Source organism: Pongo abelii, chromosome X (assembly GCF_028885655.2).
Source record: "Pongo abelii isolate AG06213 chromosome X, NHGRI_mPonAbe1-v2.0_pri, whole genome shotgun sequence".
NCBI classification, from domain to species: Eukaryota; Metazoa; Chordata; class Mammalia; order Primates; family Hominidae; genus Pongo; species Pongo abelii.
The window spans coordinates 143,007,239-143,021,148 of NC_072008.2; the positions used below are offsets into that span (position 1 = coordinate 143,007,239).

Here is a 13,910-nt window from a genome sequence, read left to right on the forward strand (position 1 = left end):
GGAAGGTAGTCGTGTTGCCCACATCAGCTGAGTAGCCCGTGGTGGGTGTGCTGTTTACGTGGATGGTGCACAGTCTCAGTTTATCTCCAGGACTGGCTTGGTGCCCAGCAGGTGGCTGGAGCTGGCGACAACAACACACTGGTGGCATCAGGAGAGCTGCGTCTTGTAGACTTTGGTGATGCTCCACTTCTTGAGGTTGACATAGGCATACGCTGTCCCTGCAGGGAGCCTTAATGGAAGACCTCAATGTCACTGTTAGAGTCTGACCAGGGTCCGCTTACAGGCGGGGCCTACGTCCTGGAGGTGACCCGGGAGGCAGGGATGTAAAGGTCACACCTTCTCGTGGAGCAGCGGGCCCTCCTAAGGTTTGCTTCCTTGGCGCCTGGAGGAGCTGGTATCCACGCTCCAGGACTAGGCCTGGGAGGCTGTCCTGTTTTTTTATTATACACGTGTTTTCAACCAAAGGCAGACCAGAGAGCCATACTAATGCAGCGGTAAAGCACAGAATTTTTATCCAACCTCTGGTTACTTCCAACCGTGACCACTCTCACACTTGCTAGCTCCCATTTCCCATTCCTCTTCACAAAGGCTGTGCCCTGGCAATCATGCTATTCTGCACTGCAAATCTTGACATGGACTTCTCCACTTCTTTTGATCAAGTTCAACCTTTTCACTCTCACAATTCCCTTATTTCTCATCATTCGCATATTTCCTTTCATTTCTCCTACAACTTTTTCAACAACTCTAGTCCAAGAGTTAAGTTGCTACATTTCTACACGCCTCGGCTCACCGCCAGCACGATGCCTTTGTTGTCTTGAATCGCCGCCTGCCAATCACCAGGAGACGCAGACCTCTCGGAGCGAGGGAACTTGGACAGAAAGGCACTTGGCAAGGCGCACACGACTCAGCGTAAACAAATGACCTCTTGTTCTCCAAAGCTCTTGAGACACAAGAGGGAAAAATAACAAGCTCTTCTACTATTTGTGTCCTATCATACCTACAATACTCTCTTGGTCCACATGCAAGCACTTTGCATTATAGTACACCACAAGGAGCAAAAGGTAAGACAGGATTCTTAACAGAGGTCATAAAATAAGGTCCCCGCCGCTAAGAGAAAGAAGACTTTCTTCCAATAGCATAGAGCAGGACTCCGCCTCCGCTTCCCTTTTCTTTAGTCTTTTGCCCTTCCATCCTCCTTCCAAGACTAGCGTTATCCAATAGAAATATAATGCAGGTCACATACTATGTAATTTTACATTTCCAAGTAGCCACCTTAAAAAAATTAAAGGAAGCAAGTTAAATTGGTTTTAGTAATGTTTTATTCAACGCAGTGGACCCCAAATATTATGATTTCAATCACCCATGCAGTAATTAGAAATGTTTTCTTTTTCTTTTTTTTTTTTGAGATGGAGTCTCACTTGTTGCCCAGGCTGGAGTGCAGTGGCACGATCTCGGCTCACTGCAACCTCTGCCTCCCGGGTTCAAGCGATTCTTCTGCCTCAGCCTCATGAGTACCTGGGATTACAGGCGCCCGCCACCACGTCCGGCTAATTTTTGTATTTTTAAGTAGAGATGGGGTTTCACCATGTTGGTCAGGCTGGTCTCGATCTCCTGACCTCGTGACCCGACCGCCTGGGCCTCCCAAAGTGCTGGGATTACAGGAGTGAGCCACCGCGCCGGCCCCCCTCACCCTTTTTTTTTTTTTTTGACGGAGTCTCGCTCTGGCGCCCAGACTGGAGTGCAGTGGTGTGATCTCGGCTCACTGCAACCTCCACCTCCCAGGTTCAAGCAATTCTCCTGTCTCAGCCTCCCGAGTAGCTGGGACTACAGGCGCACGCCACTATGCCCGCTAATTTTTGTATTTTTAGTAGAGACGGGGTTTCACCATATTGGTCAGGCTGGGCTCGAACCCCTGACCTCTAGTGATCCACCCACCTCGGCCTCCCAAAGTACTGGGGTTACAGGCCTGAGCCACCGCGCCCGGTCGAAATGTTTTACTTTCTGTCTTTGGTAGCTGGAGTGCATTTTACACTTACAGAACATCAAACTCGGAAAATCTGCATTTTAAGTGCCTCATGGGCACCGCACTGGACCGTGCGGCCCTAGAATGCCACACCCCCTAATTCCTGCAGCCAGAAATGAAGATGGCAGGGGCCGTAACACTGCTAGTTTGGGACTAAGAAAGGCAACCTCGGAAGGAGGTGAGCCCCTGCGATGATGAAACTTCTAGGACAGCCTCCCCTCGCCCCCCAACCTGTGCAGGGCCTAGCGTGGCTGCAAGCGAGGCAGAGCGCAAGGCACCGCCAGAGCCACAGGAAAGGGCGAGGCGGGGAGGCTCGGCGGGGATCCCAACGCATGCGCACCGCGACAGCTCACGATGCCCGCCTACTGGCGCCCTAGCAACGGGGTTGCGAACCATCGTCTATCCCGACTAAGTGGCCGTCCTGGGAGTTCTAGTGCCACGAGCCGGCCTCGGCTCTTCCCTGTCCGAGGCTCTTGTCATTTCCGCTTATTTCCTCCACGGGTGCCGATTTCATGTGTGTGTCCCCGAGTGCCAGAGCCGGCTCCTGAAATGAGTACTCGTGGTTTCCGCGTGGGAACCAACCTCGAGCGCCAGTGGCCCGCCCTCTCCGGGCTGAGGTGGCTGCTGAGGCTGGGGCTGCTCCTGAGGCGTCAGGGCCGCCCGCTGCACGGCTTTCTACCTTCCCAGGTTATCCGCGGTCAACTTCTGCCAGGCGGAGCGAGAAATCGCATTTTGTCAGGTGAGGATTGGAGGGAAGGAGTGAGATGTGAGGGGAAGACTTCGGGTAGGGGTATGGGGCCGATAGGGGACGACCAGGGCCGAGAGCTCATCGACTTGGACCGGGAATGCCATTGCCCTCCCTGTGGGTGTGTCTCACGGTCTTTCAATCTCGGAGCCTCCCACTTCGCGGATCTTTCCCGCCCTCTCAGTATCTCCTCCTTCCTCACAGTTCCTCCCCTTCCTCTTCTTTTTCTGCTCCCTCCCTTCCCTCTCATCTCGTCTTCTTCCTTCTCCCTTTCGGCTCCAACGCCTACTGTTTCGGCCCCACCTTCTTATCTTGGCCCCTCCCCTTTCCCCCCTTATCGGCTCCTTACCCAGTCCCTTTTTGTTCTGCTAGTGCTCTCTCGGCTCCTCCCCCTCCTCCTTTCTCCTGGATGCTACGCCCTCTCCCATCTCCTTCTCTTTCCCCTCCCTCTCGGCTCCTCTCCCTACCCTTCCCTCTCTTCTCCTTTACCTTCCTCCTCACTGCTGCTTTTTCTAGTCTCTTCCCCTCTGCTCTTCTGTTTTCCTTTCTTCTGTTTTCCTTTCTGCTGCTCCTCCTCCTTCCTCTAAGTCCTTCCCACTTCCCTCCCTATTGGCTGCTCCTCCACCTCCCTTTTGGCTTCTCTCCTGCCTCAACTAACTCCTCCCCTCCTCCCCAACGCCTTCGGTTCCCTCTCAGCATCTGTAACCCTTCCCTTCCCTCCACTCTTTTCCTCGTGTTCTTACACAATCTTCCATTCTGGACACATACACTCATTGTGGTCTTTCTTAAATACATCCCCACCATGCTGTGTTATCCCTCACTCATATGGTCTCACACTCTTACCCCCCTAATTCTTGTTAATCCACTTGGGTCTCTTGGGTCCTCTCTCTGCAAACATAGTGTTATTTACTTCTAGAGATTTGTGAGAATAAAATGAGATAGTACATGAAAAGCACTTACGACGGCACCTTGCACATAGTAAGCTTTCAATAAATGGTAACTGTCATCATTATTACTTTTCTTTAGCCAGGGATTTCTGGCACAATTCCTCTTCAGTGTGTCCCTCAACCACCAGTAATTTCTTGTCTCCCTTCCTTAGTAGCCTCGTTGTTTTCATTGTAAGCTGACTCAAAAGGAATTTTTTTTGCAAGTAATCAATTCAAAAAGTATTAATAAATAAGACTTATGTTCTGATCTCTAGTTGCCTTATCTAGGGTGTAGGGGGGTATTCTGGTAGAAGGCATCACAAATGCACACAAAGTTGAGAATGGTGCTGGTGCCATCTGACTATAGACTTAGCCAACTTGAAGGTTCTAGGAGTTTTTAAAGGCTAGCCCTAGGTGCAGCATGTTTACTTTTCAAACCTGGAGCTTGCCTTTCCCTGTGAGAAATATTGATAGCAGTGTTTTGAGCAAACCTCTTGCCAAACACATGTAAGAAATAGCATCCTTTTTATATTTTTTATTTGCCTTTTCTCTGACTGTTGATATCTACTCCTTGCTCTTTATTCTTTATTTCAGCAGGCTCCCTAACAAAGAAACATGATTAATAACATCTGGAACCTTTCCTTTCCTTTCCCTTTCCCCTTCCGCTTCCCCTCTTCCTTCCTTCCTTCCTCCCTCCCTCCCTTTCTCTCTCTCTCTCTTTCTCTCTTTTTCTCTCTCTCTCTTTCTCTCTTTCTCTCTCTTTCCCTCCCTCCCTCCCTCTCTCTCTTTCTTTCTTTCTTTCTCTTTCTTTCTTTCATTCCTTTATTTTTCCCTCCCTGCCTTCCTCCCTTCCTCCCTACCTCCCTTCCTTCCTTTCCTTCCTTCTTTCTTTTTTTTGAGATGGAGTCTCACTCTGTCTCCCAGGCTGGAGTGCAGTGGCATGATTTCGGCTCACTGCAACCTCCACCTCCTGGGTTCAAGTGATTATCCTGCCTCAGGCTCCCGAGTAGCTGGGATTATAGGCACCCGTCACCACGCCCAGCTAATTTTTTGTTGTTGTTGTTGTATTTTTAGTAGAGATGGGGTTTCACCATGCTGGCTAGGCTGGTCGAACTCCTGACCTCAGGTAATCCACCCACCTCGGCCTCCCAAAGTGCTAGGATTGCAGGTGTGAACCACTGCACCTGGCAACATAAACTTTCTATATTGAGTGAGACCTGTCTCCGGTATTTGGGGTTCACACATTTAAGTCTGTGATACATTTTGGGTTTTTTGTTGTTATAAGATGTGAAAGTTAGGTTGAGATTAATTTTTTTTTTTTGCCTATAGATATCTAATTTCTTTAGCATGGTTTCTTGAAAAGACTATCCTTCCTCCGTGAAATTGCTTTTGCACCTTTTCAAATTTTTTTTGGCAGAGTCTTGCTCTGTCCTCCAGGCTAGAGTGCAGTGGCACCATCTTGGCTCACTGCAGCCTCCACTTCCTGAGCTCAAGCGATTCTTCTGCCTCAGCCTTCTTCTTCTTCTTCTTTTTTTTTGAGATGGAGTCTTGCTCTGTTGTCCACGCTGGAGTGCAGTGGTGTGATCTCGAGTTCAAGCAATTCTTCTGCCTCAGTCTCCCAAGTAGCTGGGATTACAGACACCTGCCACCATGCCCGGCTAATTTTTTTTTGTATTTTTAGTACAGATGGGGTTCCAACATGTTGGCCAGGCTGGTTTCAAACTCCTGACCTCATGTGATCCGCCCACCTTGGCCTCCCAAAATGCTAGGATTACAGGTGTGAGCCACCTCGCCTGGCCCTGCCTCAGCCTTCTGTGTAGCTGGGACCACGCCCAGCTAATTTTTGTAGTTTTAGTAGAGACGGGGCCAGTCTGGTGTCGAATTCCTGACCTGAAGTAATCCACCTGCCTCGGCCTCCCAAAGTGCTGGGATTACAGGTGTGAGTCACCATGCCCGGCCACTTTTTCACCTTTGTAAAAAATCACTTGGGCATAGTTGTATGGCTATATTTCTGAGTTTTCTGTTGTACTGTTACATTGGTTTGTGTGTCAGGCATTAGCTTTTTGATGATTAAATTTGCATGCAATACCTTTGTGGAGTGCCATTGTTCTAACAGGAAAGTGTACCTTATCAAGAAATGCTATCCCTTGGACTGAAGAAACTTGGCAGTGTAGTACAACTCTGCTGCTAGTAAGATTCTTTTTCGGTTCATATTTGTATTATTTTAGGACAGTAGGTGCTAAAATATGACTCTGTTTTTCTTTTTTTAAAATTTATTTTATTTTATTTTATTTTATTATACTTTAAGTTTTAGGGTACATGTGCACAATGTGCAGGTTAGTTACATATGTATACATGTGCAATGCTGGTGTGCTGCACCCATTAACTCGTCATTTAGCATTAGGTATATCTCCTAAAGCTATCCCTCCCTCCTCTCCCCACCCCACAACAGTCCCCAGAGTGTGATGTTCCCCTTCCTGTGTCCATGTGTTCTCATTGTTCAATTCCCACCTATGAGTGAGAATATGCAGTGTTTGGTTTTTTGTTGTTGCGATAGTTTACTGAGAATGATGATTTCCAATTTCATCCATGTCCCTACAAAGGACATGAACTCATCATTTTTTATGGCTGCATAGTATTCCATGGTGTATATGTGCCACATTTTCTTAATCCAGTCTATCATTGTTGGACATTTGGGTTGGTTCCAAGTCTTTGCTATTGTGAATAGTGCCGCAATAAACATACGTGTGCATATGTCTTTATAGCAGCATGATTTATAGTCCTTTGGGTATATACCCAGTAATGGGATGGCTGGGTCAAATGGTATTTCTAGTTCTAGATCCCTGAGGAATCGCCACATTGTCTTCCACAATGGTTAAACTAGTTTGCAGTCCCACCAACAGTGTAAAAGTGTTCCTATTTCTCCACATCCTCTCTAGCACCTATTGTTTCCTGACTTTTTAATGATCGCCATTCTAACTGGTGTGAGATGGTATCTCATTGTGGTTTTGATTTGCATTTCTCTGATGGCCGGTGATGGTGAGCATTTTTTCATGTGTTTTTTGGCTGCATAAATGTCTTCTTTTGAGAAGTGTCTGTTCATGTCCTTTGCCCACTTTTTGATGGGGTTGTTTGTTTTTTTCTTGTAAATTTGTTTGAGTTCATTGTAGATTCTGGATATTAGCCCTTTGTCAGATGAGTAGGCTGCAAAAATTTTCTCCCATTTTGTAGGTTGCCTGTTCACTCTGATGGTAGTTTCTTTTGCTGTGCAGAAGCTCTTTAGTTTAATTAGATCCCATTTGTCAATTTTGGCTTTTGTTGCCATTGCTTTTGGTGTTTTAGACATGAAGTCCTTGCCCATGCCTATGTCCTGAATGGTAATGCCTAGGTTTTCTTCTAGGGTTTTTATGGTTTTAGGTCTAACATTTAAGTCTTTAATCCATCTTGAATTAATTTTTGTATAAGGTGTAAGGAAGGGATCCAGTTTCAGTTTTCCACATATGGCTAGCCAGTTTTCCCAGCACCATTTATTAAATAGGGAATCCTTTCCCCATTTCTTGTTTTTCTCAGGTTTGTCAAAGATCAGATAGTTGTAGATATGCGGCGTTATTTCTGAGGGCTCTGTTCTGTTCCATTGATCTATATCTCTGTTTTGGTACCAGTACCATGCTGTTTTGGTTACTGTAGGCTTGTAGTATAGTTTGAAGTCAGGTAGTGTGATGCCTCCAGCTTTGTTCTTTTGGCTTAGGATTGACTTGGCGATGCAGGCTCTTTTTTGGTTCCATATGAACTTTAAAGTAGTTTTTTCCAATTCTGTGAAGAAAGTCATTGGTAGCTTGATGGGGATGGCATAGAATCTATAAATTACCTTGGGCAGTATGGCCATTTTCACGATATTGATTCTTCCTACCCATGAGCATGGAATGTTCTTCCATTTGTTTGTATCCTCTTTTATTTCATTGAGCAGTGGTTTGTAGTTCTTCTTGAAGAGGTCCTTCACATCCCTTGTAAGTTGGATTCCTAGGTATTTTATTCTCTTTGAAGCAATTGTGAATGGGAGTTCACTCATGATTTGGCTCTCTGTTTTTCTGTTATTGGTGTATAAGAATGCTTGTGATTTTTGTACATTGATTTTGTATCCTGAGACTTTGCTGAAGTTGCTTATCAGCTTAAGGAGATTTTGGGCTGAGACGTTGGGCTTTTCTAAGTATACAATCATGTCATCTGCAAACAGGGACAATTTGACTTCCTCTTTTCCTAATTGAATACCCTTTATTTCCTTCTCCTGCCTAATTGCCCTGGCCAGAACTTCCAACACTATGTTGAACAGGAGTGGTGAGAGAGGGCATCCCTGTCTTGTGCCAGTTTTCAAAGGGAATGCTTCCAGTTTTTGCCCATTCAGTATGATATTGGCTGTGGGTTTGTCATAGATAGCTCTTACTATTTTGAGATACGTCCCATCAATACCTAATTTATGGAGAGTTTTTAGCATGAAGAGTTGTTGAATTTTGTCAAAGGCCTTTTCTGCATCTATTGAGATAATCATGTGGTTTTTGTCTTTGGTTCTGTTTATATGCTGGATTACATTTATTGATTTGCGTATATTGAACCAGCCTTGCATCCCAGGGATGAAGCCCACTTGATCATGGTGGATGAGCTTTTTGATGTGCTGCTAGATTCGGTTTGCCAGTATTTTATTGAGGATTTTTGCATGTTCACCACCATGCCCGGCTAATTTTGTATTTTTAGTAGAGACAGGGTTTCTCCATGTTGGTCAGGCTGTTCTTGAACTCCCAGCCTCAGGTGATCCGCCTGCCTCGGCCTCCCAAAATGCTGGGATTACAGGCATGAGCCACCACACCCGGCCCAGTCTTATTATTATTATTATTATTTTCTTCCAGAGCCTTCAGATGAAGTGTGCCAATGTTATGAATCAGGAAATAATGAGCATGAGTAAACAATGAAAAACAGAGTCATGTTGATCTGCACATCATGTTGATCTGCACATCATGTTGATCTGTACATCATGTTGATCTGTACATGACTCTGTTTTTCATTGTTTACTCATGCTCATTATTTCCTGATTCATAACATTGGCACATTTCATCTGAAGGCTCTGGAAGAAAAAAAAAAATAATAATAATAACACTGGGCCGGGTGTGGTGGCTCATGCCTGTAATCCCAGCATTTTGGGAGGCCGAGGCAGGCGGATCACCTGAGGCTGGGAGTTCAAGAACAGCCTGACCAACATGGAGAAACCCTGTCTCTACTAAAAATACAAAATTAGCCGGGCATGGTGGTGCATGCCTGTAATCCCAGCTACTCGGGAGGCTGATGCAGGAGAATCGCTTGAACCCAGGAGGCGGTGGTTGTAGTGAGCCCAGGTGGTGCCATTGCACTCCAGTCTGGACAACAAGAGTGAAACTCCATCTCAAAAACAAAAAACAAAAAATAAAAAAACCCACTGGCACTTTACCTTGATAATCCTCCATAGCTAGACCTTGTAAATAAGAAATTTTGTATTAAAAGTATCAAATATTTTATTATCACATTCTGTTGGTAACAGTGTTATTCAGAGATAAATCACGTACCATATAATTCACCCACTTAAAGTGTCTAATTTAGTGGTTTTTAGTATATTCACAGATTTGTACAACCACCACTACCATCAATTTTATTGTCACTTTTAAGTGAAGGATTGTATATCAGGGTAGTTTTTAGGAAGCTAGGGTGGATTTCATATCCCACCTTGTAAGTTATTGAAGAAGACAAATTCTTCTCTTCAGTGATGACAGCATTGTGTGTGTGTCTAGTTGTAATCATTTCAGTTACGAATGAAAATGCAGAAGAGGGAGTGTAGAGAATAATGGCATACTGAAGTCTTTGAAGAAGTTTTACCTGTAAGATAAATTGCTTATTTCATGACATTTGAATTATAAACTTTAGCCGAATCTCTTAATATTTTCAATTTTTTCTTAACAGTTTTCTTTTAACAAAACAGAAATGTGTAAAAGTTTGTGTAAAATCTTACGATCGAGACCAAATGGACAAGCTGGCTTTTTTGAAGAAAGGAATACGACTGAATTACTAGCATCACTGGTAGGTTTGGCATCTGAAATAACATGACTTGGCTGGGTGAGGTGGCTCACGCCTGTAATCTCAGCACTTTGGGAGGCCAAGGTGGGCAGATCGCTTGAGCTCAGGAGTTTGATACCAGCCTGGCCAGCAAGGTGAAAACCCATCTCTACTAAAAATACAAAAATTAGCCGAGCATGGTGGCAGGCACCTGTAATCCCAGCTACTTGGGAAGCTGAGGCGCGTGAGAATTGCTTGAACCTGGGAGGCGGAGGTTGCAGTGAGCCGAGGTTGCGCCACTGCACTCCAGCCTGGGTGAAAGAGTGAGACGCTGTCTCAGAAAAAAAAAAAAAAAAAAAAAAGAAAAAGAAAAATTAACATGACTCAATTAATTTTTCAATTCCTTTCAGAAGTTTTTTGTTTGTTTGTTTTGAGACAGGGTATTGCTCTGTGGCCCAGGATGGAGCAAAGTGATGTAATCATAGCTCACTGCATCTTCAAACTCCTGGGCTCAATTGATCCTCTTTACTTAGCCTCCTGAGTAGCTAGGACTACAGGCATGTGCCACCATGCCTGGTTAAGTTTTGATTTTCTTTTTTGTCTTTTTTTTTTTTTTCTTGAGACAGAGTCTAGCTCTGTTGCGCAGGCTGGAGTGCAGTGGTGTGATCTAGCACACTTGAAATCTCCACCTCCCAGGTTCAAATGATTCTCCTGCCTCAGCCTCCCGAGTAGCTGGGATTACAGGCACCCGCCACCATGCCCAGCTAATTTTTGTATTTTTAGTAGAGATGGGGTTTCACTGTGTTGGCCAGGCTGGTCTTGAACTCCTGACCTTGTAATCCGCCTGCCTCGGCCTTCCAAAGTGCTGGGATTACAAGCGTGAGCCACCGTGGCTGGCCTTTGTTTTTTTTTGCTGTCACCTTATTATTTTTTATTATTTTTATTTTCTTTTTGTAGAGACAGTGTCTAGCTATGCTGCCCAGGCTGGTCTTGAACTCCTGGCCTCAAGCAGTGCTTCCACCTTGGACTCCCAAAGTGAGTCACCACACCCTGCCAAAAAAGTATTCTTTTTTTTTTATTTTTTATATTTTATTTTATTTTATTTTATTTTTGGATATAGGTTTTCTCTCTGTCACCCAGGCTAGAGTGCAGTGGCACCATCTTGGCTCACTGCAACCCCCACCTCCCGGGTTCAAGTGATTCTCGTGCCTCAGCCTTCTGAGTAGCTGGGATTATAGGTGTCTGCCACTACACCCGGCTAATTTTTGTATTTTTTTAGTACAGATGGAGTTTTACCATGTTGGCCAGGCTGGTCTTGAACTCCTGGTGTCAAGTGATCCACCCGCCTCGGCCTCCCAAAGTGCTGGGATTACAGGCGTGAGCCACTGCACCTGGCAGTGTTTCTTATATTTCAGTCATTTCACATACCACCTTGGTAATTTTTGCTATATGTCAAGCACCTGTATTATTATTTATCTACTTTAAAAAAATCCGTTATTTAAGGCCAGGTGCAGTGGCTCATACCTGTAATCCCAGCACTTTGGGAGGCTGAGGCGGGTGGATCACTTGAGGCCAAGAATTTGAGACCAGCCTGGCCAGCATGGCAAAACCCTGTCTCTACTAAAAATACAAAAAAATGAGCCAGGCATGGTGGCACTCACCTGTAGTCCCAGCTACTTGGGAGGCTGAGGCAGGAGAATTGCTTGAACCTGGGAGGCAGAGGTTGCAGTGAGCCTAGATTGCACCACTGCACCTCAGCCTGGTCAACAGAGGGAGACCCTGACTCAAAAAAAAAAAAAAAAAAATCCATGCTGTATTTAGAAAGGAAACTATAATACCCTAATTATAGATTTACTGTACTACTTATCTTTTTAATTCATCTAATTTCAAGTAAATATGTAAAAGGTAAAATTGTTTTTCCATCTACTACCTAAAATTATCTTGTATATCTTCAGTGCTATGTATTCTTCACAATGGGAAGCAGTGAGATAAAGAAGTAAAGAAAATGGGAAGAGAAGCAATAAACAACTGCTTAATTGATAGTTCTTTGAAAGCAAGGGTAAACTGGCAGAAGAAAGGAGTTAATGAACAGGAGAAATGTTCATTAATATGGTCTGTGTTTGAGACCATATATGAAAGTGGGTTCTTAGGGAACATTTAACGATGACATCTTTCGAGATCAAGTCTGGGAAGAAGAAAGGGACCAATAGGATGAAAAACCCCCAGTTGGCAGGAGTAGCAATAACTTTACCAACATTTTAGGTTGTCAACATAAAATTACCAAGGTTAAGTAAAAGCTTAAATAAGGCCGGGTGCGGTGGCTCACGCCTGTAATCGCAACACCTTGGGAGGCCAAGGTGGGTGGATCACAAGGTCAGGAGTTCGAGATCATCCTGGCTAACATGGTGAAACCCGTTTCTACTAAAATACAAAAAAAAAAAAAAAAAAAACCAAATTAGCCGGGCATGGTGGTGCATGCCTGTAGTACCAGCTACTTGGGAGGCTGAGGCACAGGAATCACTTGAACCTTGGAGGTGGAGGTTGCAGTAAGCTCAGACTGTGCCACTGCAGTCCAGGCGTGGCAACAGAGTGAGACTCTGTCTAAAAAAAAAAACAAAAAAAACAAAGCTTAAATAAAACCAGCAGCTACTTTTTGCTATTTCTTTTATAAATAGTGATACTCTTTCTTGTGAATTTCCTCTTCCTCTTCCTCCTCTCCTTCTCCTCCTCTCCCCCTCCTTCTTCTTATTCTTCCTCTTCCTCTTCTTCCTCTTCCCTTTCCTCTTCTCCTTCTCCTCCTCCTCCTTCTTATTCTTCCTCTTCCTCTTCTTCCTCTTCCTTCTCTTCCTCCTCTTCCTCTTCTTCCTCTTTCCCCTCCTCTTCTCCTTCTCCTCCTCCGCCTCCTCCTCCTCCTTCTTCTTTCTCACTTTGTCACCCAGGCTGAGTGCAGTGGCATGATCACGGCTCACTGCAACCTCGACCTCCAGGGCTCAAGCCATCCTCCTTCCTCAGCCTCCTGAGTAGCTGGGACTACAGGCGTGTGCCACCACGTCAGGCTAATCTTTGTAGTTTTTGTAGAGATGGGGTTTCACCATGTTGCCCTGGTTGGTCTCGAACTCCTGGACTCAAGTGATCTGCCCGCCTCAGCCTCCCAAAATTCTGGGATTACAGGTGTGCACCACCGGTCCCAGCCTATTTTTATTTTAAAGATATTTATTTTAGATAGATACTGATGTCCTCTTCCCTTCACCCTGACACATAGGCTCCTTTTCGTTGAAAAATGAAAGTTTCAGGCAAGTTTCAGAAAAGTTTATAGGCTGGGCATGGTGGCTCATGCCAGCACTTTGTGAGGCCAAGGTGGGTGGATCACCTGAGGTCAGGGGTTCAAGACCAGCCTGGCCAACATGGCGAAACCGATCTCTACTAAAAATACAAAAAAATTAGCCAGGCGTAGTGTTGGGCACCTGTAATCCCAGCTATTCAGGAGGTTGAGGCAGGAGAATCACTTGAATCTGGGAGGTGGAGGTTGCAGTGAGCTGCGATTGCTCCGCTGCACTCCAGCCTGGGCGACAGAGCAAGAATCCATCTCAAAAAAAAAAAAAAAAAAAAAAAAAAAAAAAAAAGTTGTTTATAGTGCCATTGATCATATCAGTGGGAATAATTATACCAATTATTTTCAAAGTGTGGTCTGGGGGCCTCTGAGAACTTTTCAGGGAGTCTGCAAGGTCCAAACTATTTTCATAGTAGTACTAAGCTGTTACTTGCCTTCTTCACTCTCATTCTTTCATGAGTGTATGGTAGAATTTTCCAGCGGCTACATGAAGTGAGATGATGATCCCAACTTCTTGGGAGGCTAAGGCAGGAGAATCACTTCAACCCTGGAGACAGAGGTTGCAGTGAGCCAAGATCATGCCACTGCACTCCAGCCTGGGTGATTGAGTGAGACTCTGTTTAAAAAAAAAAAAAAAAAAAAAGGTAAAAAAACTCCTTTTTTGGTCTAACACACTAAAAGTCAAGTTTTGATAATTTATTTGAAGAACTATTAGATAAATATAGTAGCAGAGAACAATGGGCTAGAATAGAGTCCAGAAAGAGACATAAATATTTGTGGAAATTATTTATGGGAATTTCAGTTTATCAT

The 13,910-nt window shown here is 44.7% G+C and overlaps 1 protein-coding gene across 5 annotated transcripts in view; it reads left to right on the forward strand.

Moving 5' to 3' along the window:
• The first annotated feature begins 2,364 nt into the window (after positions 1–2,364).
• The window catches only part of LOC129053076 (uncharacterized), a 48,866-nt gene continuing 37,320 nt past the window's right edge, over positions 2,365–13,910 (forward strand). For 2 of the 5 annotated variants that reach the window (XR_008518197.1, XR_008518199.1), the window contains exons 1-2: positions 2,365–2,762; positions 9,677–9,793. Coding sequence is in view for 1 of the 5 variants with exons in the window: in XM_054545133.1 (XP_054401108.1) it covers positions 2,378–2,762 (385 nt within the window). In the remaining 4 variants the exon portion in view is untranslated. Of the gene's footprint in view, positions 2,763–9,676; positions 9,794–10,726; positions 11,053–13,910 lie in introns of those variants that run through there. The other 3 variants (XR_008518198.1, XR_008518200.1, XM_054545133.1) reach the window with 3 other exon arrangements.